This window comes from Triturus cristatus, chromosome 1_2 (genome assembly GCF_964204655.1).
Source record: "Triturus cristatus chromosome 1_2, aTriCri1.1, whole genome shotgun sequence".
NCBI lineage: Eukaryota > Metazoa > Chordata > Amphibia > Caudata > Salamandridae > Triturus > Triturus cristatus.
This window is the reverse complement of record NC_140580.1, coordinates 900,545,803-900,559,831: the sequence shown is the minus strand read 5'-3', so window position 1 is coordinate 900,559,831 and position 14,029 is coordinate 900,545,803. Positions and strand designations below refer to the sequence as shown.

The following is a 14,029-nucleotide window of genomic DNA, read 5'->3' as shown; positions in this document are numbered from 1 at the left end:
AATAGAATACAAATTCTTCAAGTTCCATGAGTCATGATGGCAATGAGATGTTACATGCAGGAGCAGGCAGGGTGGAATAAAGGTAATTCTAGCCATGCAGACAAAATGAAAACAGACTTACGCACAAGCCTCAAAATGACAATAGTGACAAACGTAATACATTAATGCATGCAGTCTAATAATACTGCTGAGCCAAACACATATTCTACCAAGATTCATATGTCTTGTGTACCTTTTAGAAGACCTACTAACAAATTGAAAGGTTACTCACCTAAAGTACTTTCAGTACTTCCCGAAAATAAATTTCTCTCGTTCCCTACTATTGTTTGGAGCGCTCAGCCTCCTGGTGGGAGACGAGGTATGCCAGCAGTTTTAAGAAAATAAACGCCAGTGAAACAAGAAGACAACTTCAACGTGGCACTGGTCTTACCCTCAACTCCATCTCAAATGCAGCTGGGTCCATAGGTAGCCCGTATTGGGGTTTAATTGTCGCAACCCAATTTTAAGAGACACAATTCATGGCATTTAAACCAGATATTATCTCAGGTACTAGCAACCGAAGCTTAGTGATTACAGAATATCACTGGTCTGTCTCATGGGGATACCCAAGAGATCTTTGTACAAATCCCTTTTAGGGCAATATTCCATCAGTTGGGGTAAAACTGGCATAGGACAGCTGTTAACAGCTGGGGGGATACCATGCCTGGCATTGGTGAAACTCAGGCAAGAGATTCTAATAGTCAGGGCAACCAATAGGAATTAGGGAGCTAGTTTGAATACTTTTGTTGCACATACATGCGAGATGGATGACCAGAATTGAGGGACAGTAGAGGATATAATTCATGTCTTCCAGAGGTGCTTCCGGATTATAGAAGAAAACAAAAGCCAGGATGGCTGCGAATGCTAGCTGTCGGGGTCAAAGCACATTGGCCTGTGCTCCTAAGTGACTGGACCTCAAGTACTTAGAGAAGAATAACCTTAAAAGATACCAATCCTGAAGGAGCAGACGTGTATCAGAAGACACGGCCATCAGGGCTATAATGTAACTGTTTCAAACACAAAGACATCACCCCCTATAGATAGGTTACAAGAGTTATCATATCTTGTATTTTTTTATTTTCAAATCTCCACTGAAGGGCATCTTTCTCAGATGCTACAATGCTAAACTGAATGTCGGAATTTAATAATTTTCAAACAATATACCTTTTAACAGGCCTCTGTCAACCAAAGGTATGCTTCTCTCAAAGACATATGACATGTTTCACCATGTTTGGCACCCTCTGAAGGATGTAGTCCTTTTTTTTGCTACTCAGCCTAACACCAAAATTACTAACTCGCATGAACACGTCCAGAAGGTTAGTAGATCGTCTCCTGAACGCACACGTCATAGCTGGACAACATTACCCAGTCATCTCTCTGACCAATGAGCTCAGTCATTATTAAGTGTTGGATTTTAAAAAAATAAGTCACTTTCAATCACTCAAAGTTTGGAAGCAACAAATATTAACTGAGCTGGGGGATAAAGAAAAAGCACAAGTCATATCATTATTAGACACTTTTACAGCACTAAACAAACCCCAATAGGTTTTAAATTGATGGCTATGTTTTACATCCTGTCGGGGGGGAGGTGTTTTATCCACACTCCTTAATCCAGATCTAGAATAGCAGCCCCCTTCATTTTGAAGGCTCTCTCATGATTTGACCATCAAAGGAGAAGGCGTCACTAACCTGGCAGTAAGGAGAAATGTTTTGTATGGATGTTTTGCAGCCTTTCAGATAACTTTTGACTTCAAACACCTCTGTATACTAGAATGGGGAACTTAAACCTTCAACACAATCTGGAAACCAGAGTTCATAAAAAGAGACAGAAGTGTTCCTGGCACCACCAACACTAATGTCATTCTATGACTAACTGAGATCAAAAAAAGAGCCCCCTCTCTGTTGCCAGGTATTATTTCCAGCACTATGGTAACTGGAAAAATGTAAAACAAAGTCCTGAAGTAGGTGTAAGGACAGGGAAAACTCTGCAGCATCATCAGGAAAAATCAGTACCATCAAGTAAGTATGCCTACTAACTTATGCTGAGACCGGGCAGGTTATTCACTTCTTCAACTATTGGTCCAAATTAATTTGGTGGGGGGGGCACAAAGAAAATAAAAATAAAACATTGCCAACTGTAAAGATGTGCTTAGAATGGACATATAAGGAATACCCAGTTGATAAACTACAGTTTTCTTATGGTTTTGAGTTCTGAGATCAAAAGTAGAACCTGAATTGGTCCTCAATGTGGAAGAAAAACTCATGTGTGACTCGTTAGAGCTAACTTAAAGACTGGTTTTTCCTCAATCAAAGTGTACTATATTTCCCTGATTCCGTCTGCATATTTATCTCTCAGGGGCCCTCTCTTTTTTTGTTTCTCGTTGCTCCATCACATAATAAGTTATCACCTTCACTATTTCTCCCTTAATGAATAAAAAGTATCAAATTCTCTCAATACTCCTCTATGTTCAATCCTTTTTATCTCCTCCATCTGAGAACCTACCTTCTTTCATACTGTGTACCTACTGTTATCTGCAAAAATCTAACTGTATTACAATAATCTGTGTTCAACACTTGGGTAAAAGCACTTTATAACCTAAATAAAGTGAAACACAGATATACATATCCTTAAACAAAGAGACGCGGCCAGTCATAAACCAGTCTTGCCACACAGGTGTTAATACAACAGAATTCAAATATATGGAGAATAAGTCACTTTCCATCTTGAATTCCAAATTTGTTGTGGAGACCATATAGATGTGTCATTGGACAACATGAACATTGTCAGACTGTGTTGGACTGATGGCCATGCTCTTCCATCAGATGTTGAGATCATGGCCAGCTACTTCCTAGAGAGGAAACCAGGGGTGAATGAGCATCATTTCTGAAACTATGGGCCACTGTTGCAAATCTACAATAATCTACAATGGATGATAAATGCATGGCACACAACGGCGCTGTTGAGGAGAGCTGGAAACATTTCAAGGCGACACAAATCGGAATAGATATTCATGCTTGGAATAATTATTATTGAGGAGGTCCTTACCAATGCCCTAGAGTCCTCCTCAATCCTCCTTCAGTCTAAGGCTGGCCCAGCACAAAACAAGGGATAACAGAGTTACAAACAAGCAACATACAGCGAGGTTGCATCCAACAGGCGAGACGGAGAATGAGAAAACACCCTAAGGCCCTCAGTAGTGGTACAAACCTTCACCACGCAAGTACTGAATCCTTTCAACATAACGAATGTAAACGCTCTTGCAGCCAACGTTGTATGCGCTTGGCCTACTGTGAGGACCTGTGGTGGGGCTGATCTCTATTCGCAAACGTAAGAGTACGCCTGCTCCTTCCCACCCACTGGTATTACTCTCATACCCTCTTGGAATTCAATAATTACTTGTTTATGCAGTTTGAAATAATAAAACTCCAAGGGGATTGTGACAAAGAAGGCTAGGGCAACATTTGAGTTCCAGTATTTGGGGACACATCTCTTTCTGTAAATAAAGACTTCTATGATGGTGTTTGACTTCTTGCAGCCTGCAAGTCAGTGAAATCAATAATAAACATGTGAGTGTACATTCATATTTGTTTTAATTAGAAACTACTCTTAATCTTAGGTTAAATCGAAAAAATAATCTAATTTGAACAATAACCCTCATGTGTGACGTCATCACGCACCATGATTAAAGCTGAGGGTGTGTTGCACACTATAATTCAAATTAAGGGAATTTTATGCTTTTTCACATTTTAACTTGAATGTTAGCCCTGTAGTATTGTCCTCCAGAGCCACTTACGGGTTTTGGATATTTGACAAGAAAACAAAGGTTGAACGTTAAATATGAAATTCACAGGAACCCCATAAAATACATTTATCACGTACCTAGTATATATTTTTATATTAGATGACAAATTAAAGAGCTGTGTTAAATTGTATTGTGAGTTGAGAAAAAAATATAATATAGCGATACATTTTTCGTTTAGAAAAATGAGCAGATTCTGTGCATTGCTACTAATGACTTTTGTATTTGATTATAAACCCTTAATTTTATAGAGTTCAAACAGCAGGTCTGTTAGCTGTGACAGTTTGAGAGCTTTAGCCCTTGAATGCCATGTGTGGGTACACCCAGACGTGGGTCCCTTATTCACTGTGCCACTGGAACCAAGCTGCACATTACTGAAGAGCCCCAATGTTTTCCAGTTCAGGGGGAACCTGCCTTGGCATTTCAGGCTGGACTATCCCTATTGGAGCAGGGTCAAGACTGATTTGCATATAGCTGAGTCCAAACTGAGGTGGCATTCTGAGCAAAAGATCAGTGGATTGGAGTGCTTCCCCAAGCGATTGCCAGTGGTTAGACTTACTGCAAGTAGCCTCCCCGCACCTTTTGTGTGTTTGGGGTACAATTTACATAGGCTTTCTTCAGAAGTTGCCCTGAGATTTTCCTAAAATAGCGGCCAGTTTTACTGCTTTTTTTTTTATATGCACAATTTGTGACCTATAAGCACCAACACAGTCATTTCCAGACAGTGTTTCATTGCATCACTGATTTTGCAAAATCTCTTTTATTTTAAAAAGAGATGAAGCTGTACATTATAGCAACCAAGGTAAAACAAACAAAATCAGATATATTAAAGTATTATTAGATTAAATTGCTGAGTAGGTTATCCCGCATCCTACACTTGGTTGGTATTTGTGTAGACGTAAGCACCTTTCACTGCGGTAGGCACATTAGGAACAACAAATATGGGCCATAAAATATTTGTGGTGCAATGCATGTTATGATAAAACAATGTTATAAATGTTCAATTAATCGGAAATTAATATATATGTACATTTTCTACAATCTTCCGATAAAAGGGCTTTCTGCCAGCACATGAGTGCTTATTTTGGTCACAGGTTGGGAAATGCACTCTTTTGTGGGGAATATGACTTATTTTCCATCATCAGACTTTGAACCTTAGCAAGGAAGAGGGAAAGGGCAGTAATGGGTAAAGAAGGAGAAAGAGAAAACTAGGAAAACAGCGATAAATGGAGAAAGCAGGGGTGTAAAGAACCTGCGAGAGAAGGACAGAGTCAAGAAGTGTAGTATGGTGAACGTGTGATGTCAATCAAAACTAGTAATTCATCAACCCCAGCATTTAGCAGCATTGGAGGCGGTACCCTAAGGAAATCTTTGGACCCCTGCAATCATTTTTGTACAAATTATGCACTGCAGCACACAAACAAAGCATGGGCGCAATAATCACAAAACACAAGGATTTGTGTAGGGGGAGTAGGGGCAACTCCAGCCTGTGTCAAACAGCATGTGGGGGATCAGAGTAGGGTGTCTCACAGGGTCAAATGCCTTACCTTCACTCTGCTGACTGCCAGCACTACCGCTTCCATAGCTGAAGCCAGGCTCCTGGCACACTGATGGGTAACAGGGTGGGGGAACTCCATACTGGTAGGGGTACCCCTGGCCCAGTGGCCAGGGGGCTGCTGGGTGGGGTAAAGGTGCAAGAGTGTCCTGATCTGATGTTCCAGTGGAGCCATCCTTGAGGTTCAAAGCAGCCATATCTGTAGAAGAAACGAAACCACAGGAGCCTGTCAATACCTCGTGCGCAATCTGCTCAAATGCTCCAATACCAACAACCATATGCGCATGTGCCTAGCTATGGTCAGCACGCTTTTCTTCTGATGACCTCACTTCTCTCACCACTAACATATTTCACTGAATGCCAAAGGTATGAGTAACAATCAGTGGTCACAATGGTCAATATTTTTGTTGGTATATATCATATGTATTAGACAACTCACTAGATCAGGCCATAATATTACTTAACTCCAAATTACATGAAAGTCACCACCTAGAACTGTTCCTGCTTTCTCATCTTGCGTGCACCGTATGGGTTGAGCTGGGTCTGGTGGCTTAGGGGACTAATGAGTCCACTGCAGGGGCCTGTGTTCAAACTCATGGTCACAGGTTTAAATCCTGGCGGGTCCACTCAGCCTTTCATCCTTCTGAGGTCGATAAAATGAGTACCAATGAGTTGGGTAACAATAAGCATCTGTTACTCAGCATCAAGATACCCTTCTGGGTGAACGTGTTCTTTACAAATACACGTTATGTTGCTCTTCTGGTAAGTCTAGGAATTGGCCAGTGGCCTGATGTTTCTCATAATTACATACACCCAAGTTATGTCACATGTTTTGTGCCAAGCTCAATTGCCTTTTACATGCTTCATCCTGTTTATTCCCACTCTTCAATGCTGGTTGCAAATGGACTCACAATGTCAAACCACCACCGCAGCCTGGATGCAAGCAGGTAGTACTTACTGCTACACAAGTCCCCAAACACATAGTAGCACTGCTCGGAGAAGGTGATCTTGTTGACGGTGTGCCGCAGGTAGCCATGCTTAAGCATGTTGCTGGCATACTTCCTCGCTTCTCGACGGTCCTTGAACCCCTCGACCCGAGTATACAGCCAGTCAACAACGTCCGCTCCTACAATGTATTCACAGAAAAAACCACACTGGTATGTTATAAAATGGATCCCACACGCCACAAAATAAGAATAGCGCCAGCGGATGGTCAATAACATGTATAATTAAAAAAAGGTAATTACTGGACTGTTATAAATACAAACTTTGACCTCATTATTAAAAAAGCCTAGCAAATGAGTAGGATATTTACTCCTTCTGGCTTATGCCTATATTTGGAGTAAATTTTCAATTATAATGAAATTCTGAAATAATTCCAGGGACCGTATTACAGAGAGATCCCGGCGGACGCGGCGGTCCTGTGGCGGTCCGACTGCCGCACTCTGAGTACTACAGGCAGGCCCGCAATGGTGGCATTGGTCAGACTGCCACCACGAGAACACCGGTCCAAGGTCCGCTGTACTCGTAATTAGGCCCTTAGACTTTGGTCACTTTGTAGTGACTTCCCTAAAAAATTCTGTTTGCAGTGGGTTGAATCGAATTTGCCATTATGTTTTTGATCTGTTAGCTTCTGAATATATTTTTTGTTGTAGTCAAATAGACTGCAGTTGCTTGGTGTATGCTAGACTATGTACTTTCCAAATTTTGCTTCCCACATATGCTCTGTGTATCAGTACATTACCTCACGCGGAAAGTTCCTTGGGGAAATGGAAATGTCATAACAGTTGGATACCACCAAAAAGTGGTTAAGCTGGGAAAGGGACCACCTGTCTTTCTATAATACCGATCTCTGCTTGTGTGTTCTATTTGCATTTCCATGAACACGTCACAGAGATTATATAAAGATTATACACCAAGCTTCTCTGAGCCTCCCCAGTTTTGTAGCAATATCCCTTATCTTAATACCGACCAGGAATCACTAAATTTCCCTCAAAGTATTTTGGAATCCACTGGTTCTCAATTAAATAAATATGGTAAGAAAGAGAACTCTATTTTGCATTGAAGAAATAAGCAAGATGATCTGTCTATTTCCAGATGACCATGAATTAGTCATCTTAGAGTCATCACAGTCATTCGTACTTCGCTTTCAACCGTTGTAGTAAATAGGAGAATCTTGTGATTTATAGGAAAAAACGGGCAGAGCAAGGTATTAGAAGACTGTTGAAAAACGAGGCAGCATCTGTGAGGCCTGCACAAATAACATAACTACATTTGTCCTTCACTGGGAATCAAACACCCAATTGTAGCGCCTGACTCTCAGAGGGTAGCGTTGCAGAGCAGTCTGAGGCTTACTCAAGGGAGGTGGTGTGGGCTAGTAATCGCCCTTTGCAGGTGCACAAAAATAACACTAAATAATTGATTGTCCAGTCTGTACTTTGCTTTATAAAAGTAAGAGTACATTTATTAAACACACACACTACTCAATACTATGCACCAATTTACAAATATACATAAGTTTTTGGAATTACTTTGTGACATTGCATAACATCTCCACCCCTCCCGCAAAGGGGGGGTGGGGTCTAGTACCACCACTCCCATGTATGCACATCAACTTGCCCCCAATGCAGATAGTTGAACATAACCTGGAGCGAGGGCCCTGCGCACTGGCACCATCCCAGTGGCGCCCACCCCATTACCTCAACAAGCATTAAAAAGGGGTAAACCTGCCTTGGTGACACATGACCCTGACTGAGCATCTCTTACTGACCATAAAGTACGCACCTCTATATCTTAAGGGCTAGCAGTCTGGCGTCTTCACCTAAGCGCAGCAGCAAGAATCCATGTTTACGCACACTTTAGAATGACAGTACTCATCACCTTGGTTGATCATTTGAATGCATTGCAATTACAGCCCCTAAAGGCATCACAGATGAAATCACAGGATTGCGCATATACAGCCAGACACCCTAGCAGGACTGTCTGGCAACATAGCCCCACTTGGCTTATGACATCTCCTTACACGTTTGACTTACAGTCCCTTCAAAAGAAGTACTCCTGGCAACTACACTTCTCCTGCAGTGCGCCTTTTCACTTTAAAAGGAATCACAGGTAAAAGCATGGGATTACGTAAATACAGCCAGACCCCCTAGCAGGAAGGTCCAGCAACATAACTCCATTTAGCTTAACATCACTTTACACAGGTACTTCACTTTACACATGTGACTTTCAGTCCACCTAAAAAGAAATAACCAATAGAAAATGCATTTCGGTGCAATTACACCACTTCACCTCCAGAGGATGCCCTTCTCCAGACATCCCCAACTCAGCCCTTCACTCCATGATGCACTTCATAGTACACCCTCAGCTGTAGAACATAAATTCCAGCCTAGAAGGTGTTAAAGGCTGGCTGAGCCCTTGAGGGGTTATTCTTTCAGATGCCCCGTGAAACTTATGGGTGGACTGTTCTTCTTTATGCTGGGGGAGGCTGCGGTGCTCCTGCAGCCCCCCTGCACCCCTTTTCACACATGAGGGTGACCCCCTCCTCTGGGGGCCACCAGGCACCAAAACGGCAGGTTTCTTCGTGCTGGTCAGGGAAAGACTGCGCTTCTCCAGCAGCTCCCCCAGCACCTTTTCACGTGTGAGGGTGACCCCCCTCCTCTGGGGGCCACAAAGCACCAAAACGGCAGATTTCCAAATGCCTGGCGAGGCATTATGGGGCACTTCATGCTCCTCTTTACCAGCCCCAGCTACTGGGAACACTCTCCTCCGCCCTCGGGGTCTCTGATTCAGCAGGGTGCTGTCTTCACTGGATAACCCTGCGCCAGCCTTTCGCCTGGCTCTCCTCCGTGGCCTCTCTTCTCCCTGCGCAGAGGCCACTGCTCCTGCGCACCGGTCCTGGGCTCTTCTTCTGGTGCTGTTAAGAGTCCTGGGGGCAGTCAGGGGGTCTTTCCTTCCAACTGCCCATTGCGCCAGGCTCCAGCACCTTCAGCCTCAGCAGACCACACCCCAGAGAGAGCTTCTCTTCCTGTGCAAGCACTTTTAAAAAGTTGAGTAGGGGGCTGGCAGGAAGTCCCTGTTGGTCTTATCAAACAGCGACACATCACTTTCCTGCCCCTGCTCCCTCCTTCTTGTCCAGCCTCTGGGTTTGTTAAAAATGGCGTCGTCCAGTGTCTCTGGTCACATGGCCTCTGAAACCCAACTCCTTCCCTCCTTAGTGCTGCCTGGTGCCTGGCACCTAGTGATGGATGAGTCTGTAGCCCCACCCATCATATCTTCATGGAGAGGAGGCCCTCGCTTGTGGAAGAAAGGTTATCAATCCATCCAGCTGAGGTCAGCCCTCAGCCTGGGTCTGGTCATGGCTGACTCAGAGAAATATGACAGTTCTGGATGACCCAAAAGCAGTATAAATATGACTTTGGACTCTGCAGAATACTTATTTTCACATTCGCTACATTGGACTTAAGTGCGTGTCTGGAATCTGTAGGCCTAACGGAAGTTAATCTAGCCATGGGCCCCACATCCCAATAGGGGAATAATGAAGTGAAAACACAGTAAAACACACTGACTTTCCCTGGCATGTTTCTTTTCAGTGTATAAAGCCTATTCCATGTCACCACCCAATACTGAATAAGTCCTGCCACACCATTCACTTTGTAGCTGCTCCTGGACTGCGCACGCTAGGAATCTCCCCTGCGCAGCCCGTACACGTGTGCACACGCATGTACAAATGTGTCTGCATGTAACCAGCCCGGTGTCCCTTACTCCAGCTGCTGCGCAGGGGCCTGGTCAAAGCCAGGGGAACACCAGTAAAATCCCCATGCAGTCTCTTACATCCTGAGTTCACTGTGGGTGAGTCCCAACTTATGAGGCTCCCCCACAGTAAAAGCTCAACAATTAGGTGCTCAAAATGAGAAAAATCCGGACGGCCCATAGTGTCAGAACCACCTTCTAACACACGCCGCGCCCAGCTGATTCCTACAGGGAAGAATTAGCCCCTCTACATGGGTACACTTCCCGTAGTCAGCGATAACTAGTTATAAGGGGTTCTGACCAGACCCCCCGTTACTGACCAGTTATCCGCTTAGACCACCTATTCCTCCCATCCATGAAATCTCCACCCATGACAGGGATCCCAGACTACCCTAAGAACCCTCCGGGCTCTAGGTTAGATACCTCTAGGTCACTCATGGTCTACATGGACTCAGCCTAACTAGGCTCACCTTTGCCCTTGGGCATGCAACACTATGCCTACCACTTCTCCGGACAAGGGTCCAGTGCCTCAGCACCGATGCGGTCTTCTGGGATAGGTCTAAATCCCATCCCCTGGGTCACTATCTGGTCTCCCTTCCAGAGTTTGTTCCAACCAGTACCCTCTCTCCGTGTGGTCCTTGCACCCCAAAGATGCAGCCTCTCTGGACCCTCACCCTCAGCCTGCCGCTGAGGTCATTCTGCTGCCACCACCCTTTCTGGATGACTGTCTTCCCTAAAGAAAGCACAGCCACTTGTGCTTCCCCACACAGAAAAGCACCCTTTGCCCACTGGCCTGGCTCCCTGATTGGACCTCAGACTGGCCTCACCACCACACTGGCAGTGCCAGGGAGGAACACTGAGGGTGCCTCATCAGACATCCTACAGCTCATTCCCCCCGTCAGTAGCTCCACCCGGAAACTACCCAGGGAACCTAGACCTCTTCCTTGTTCTCCGCTGAGAGAACAGGGCCTATGTACCCTTCCCTCCGAGAGGTGCGCTCTCCTCCCGGAGTACCCTTAGAGAGCCTGTGGGTCCCGAGTTAGCTAGACCCAGGCCCACCTCTCATGGCTCTCCCTGGTCTCCCTGCAGCGCCTTGGGAGACCGCCCAGGGACCTACAGGGTCCCTGGATGGCCTGCACCACCCCTTCTGAAGAGCAGGGTCCCTTCACTTAAGATAGGCCCCACCTGCCTTCAGGGTAGTACTACCACTCTCAGCCCGGGACCCTAAAGATCCCGGCTAGGCCTGCACCACCCCTTCGCGAAACACAGGGTCCCTTCACTTAAGATAGGCCCCACCTGTGTTCAGGGTGGTACTACCTGGCAGAAGTCCACCTCCTACCTCGAGCTAGGGGAACGCCCCCATGCTCCTGGTCCTTGGGTCCAAGTCCCACAGGACCTACCTGACTGGTTACCGGCTAGGCATCGCCCCAGCCACCACTTCAGGTTACCTCCACCAGCTCCTGGTCCTGGGGTTCAAGTCCCACCGGACCTACCGGACTGGTCACCGGCCACCCGACCCTGACACCTCAGGGTCCACTGCTAACCCTTTCCCTGGAAACTAGGGAGCACATCGCCCCCACTCACATCTCCACTGGGTCAGTTACCTAGCCCACCTGGGGCTACCACTACACACCATCACTAAAGAACTACCCTCCTTGGGGGCCACCCACTACCAGCGGCCATCCCTGGGTTGCTCACCTCCCCACCAGTTAACAGTTAACCTAGGGGACCTGCCGGATACTCAACTCTACCACACCCTCCTCCCACCGTGGGAAAAGTTTCATGGGGTCCCCCACCATGGGAGCCCCTGGGGCACTACTACCCGGGGTAAAGAAACCTCCTACCCCACCCTTCCAGTGGTTTTGGCCTGCGCCATTAGCAAGAAACTTCCAGTGGGGGAAGGATATCTGGGGCCCCTCCTGTGGAAACCCTCCCTGCCCTTAAAAAGCGCGTGAACCTCCCAGGACCTCTACTTCTCCTGTCCCCCTTGAAAGTCAATCCACCCCTACACCCCCACCTGTGATGTAGGTATCAGTTGCTGTCCCTATCTCTTGAGGAGACACCCTCCTCATGCAGGTGTAGTGTATGTAGTGTTAGGGTTCAAAGGTGTACAATATGGCTTAGAACATTTGTCTTCAATCATTTCCTGGAAAGCAGCATCCCGCTAGCACATTGTAATCAACATAGCGCGGTCATATCAATACAGCTTACATTCAAACCATAATAACTTCATGGGCGCGTGGCTTTCCTTTCCCATACCTTTAGTTCACATAACCAAAACCTTTCTCAGAGCCTTGCGCTCTTCCATTTGCTCATTACTGCATAGGTTATGTGTGGCAAAAACTGGACTTATCAAATGCTATAAATGTACACCAGAATGGGATACTATGTTTCCCGCCGCTAGACACCAATGTTGGAAAATGAGGCAGCATCTGTGAGGCCTGCACAAATAACATGACTACATTTGTCCTTCACTGGGAACCAAACACCCAATTGTAGCGCCTGACTCTCAGAGTGTAGCGTTGCAGAGCAGTCTGAGGCTTACTCAAGGGAGGTGGTGTGGGCTAGTAATCGCCATTTGCAGGTGCACAAAAATAACACTCAATAATTGATTGTCCAGTCTGTACTTTGCTTTATAAAAGTAAGAGTACATTTATTAAACACACACACTACTCAATACTATGCACCAATTTACAAATAAACATAAGCTGTTGGAATTACTTTGTGACATTGCATAACATCTCCACCCCTCCCGCAAAGGGGGGGTGGGGTCTAGTACCAACACTCCCATATATGCACATCAACTTGCCCCCAATGCAGATAGTTGAACATAACCTGGAGCAAGGGCCCTGCACACTGGCACCATCCCAGTGGCGACCCATCCCATTACCTCAACAAGCATTAAAAAGGGGTAAACCTGCCTTGGTGACACATGACCCTGACTGAGTATCTCCTACTGACCATAAAGTATGCACCTCTATATCTTAAGGGCTAGCAGTCTGGGGTCTTCACCTAAGCGCAGCAGCAAGAATCCGTGTTTACGCACACTTTAGAATGACAGTACTCATCACCTTGGTTGATCATTTGAATGCATTGCAATTACAGCCCCTAAGGGCATCACAGATGAAATCACAGGATTGTGCATATACAGCCAGACACCCTAGCAGGACTGTCTGGCAACATAGCCCCACTTGGCTTATGACATCTCCTTACACATGTGACTTACGGTCCCTTCAAAAGAAGTACTCCTGGCAACTACACTTCTCCTGCACTGCGCCTCTTCACTTTAAAAGGAATCACAGGTAAAAGCATGGGATTACGTAAATACAGCCAGACCCCCTAGCAGGAGGGTCCAGCAACATAACTCCATTTACCTTAACATCACTTTACACAGGTACTTCACTTTACACATGTGACTTTCAGTCCACCTAAAAAGAAATAACCAATAGTAAATGCATTTCGGTGCAATTACACCACTTCACCTCCAGAGAATGCCCTTCTCCAGACATCCCCAACTCAGCCCTTCACTCCATGATGCACTTCATAGTACACCCTCAGCTGTAGAACATAAGTTCCAGCCTAGAAGGTGTTAAAGGCTGGCTGAGCCCTTGAGGGGTTATTCTTTCAGATGCCCCGTGAAACTTATGGGTGGACTGTTCTTCTTTATGCTGGGGGAGGCTGCGGTGCTCCTGCAGCCTCCCTGCACCCCTTTTCACACATGAGGGTGACCCCCTCCTCTGGGGGCCACCAGGCACCAAAACGGCAGATTTCTTCATGCCTGGCGAGGCATTATGGGGCGCTTCATGCTCCTCTTTACCAGCCCCAGCCACTGGGAACACTCTCCTCTGCCCTCAGGGTCTCTGATTCAGCAGGGTGCTGTCTT

The 14,029-nt window shown here is 45.8% G+C and overlaps 1 protein-coding gene across 4 annotated transcripts in view; it reads right to left on the bottom strand.

Annotated features, from left to right (window-relative positions):
- Positions 1-14,029, bottom strand: part of DVL1 (dishevelled segment polarity protein 1) — a 693,343-nt gene that overhangs the window by 4,522 nt on the left and 674,792 nt on the right. For 3 of the 4 annotated variants that reach the window (XM_085609591.1, XM_085609592.1, XM_085609594.1), the window contains 2 exons: positions 6,353-6,520; positions 5,387-5,593 (listed from right to left, as the gene is read on the bottom strand). In XM_085609591.1, coding sequence (XP_085465717.1) covers positions 5,387-5,593; positions 6,353-6,520 — 375 coding nt within the window. Of the gene's footprint in view, positions 1-3,085; positions 3,127-5,386; positions 5,594-6,352; positions 6,521-14,029 lie in introns of all 4 variants that reach the window. The other variant, XM_085609595.1, reaches the window with a different exon arrangement.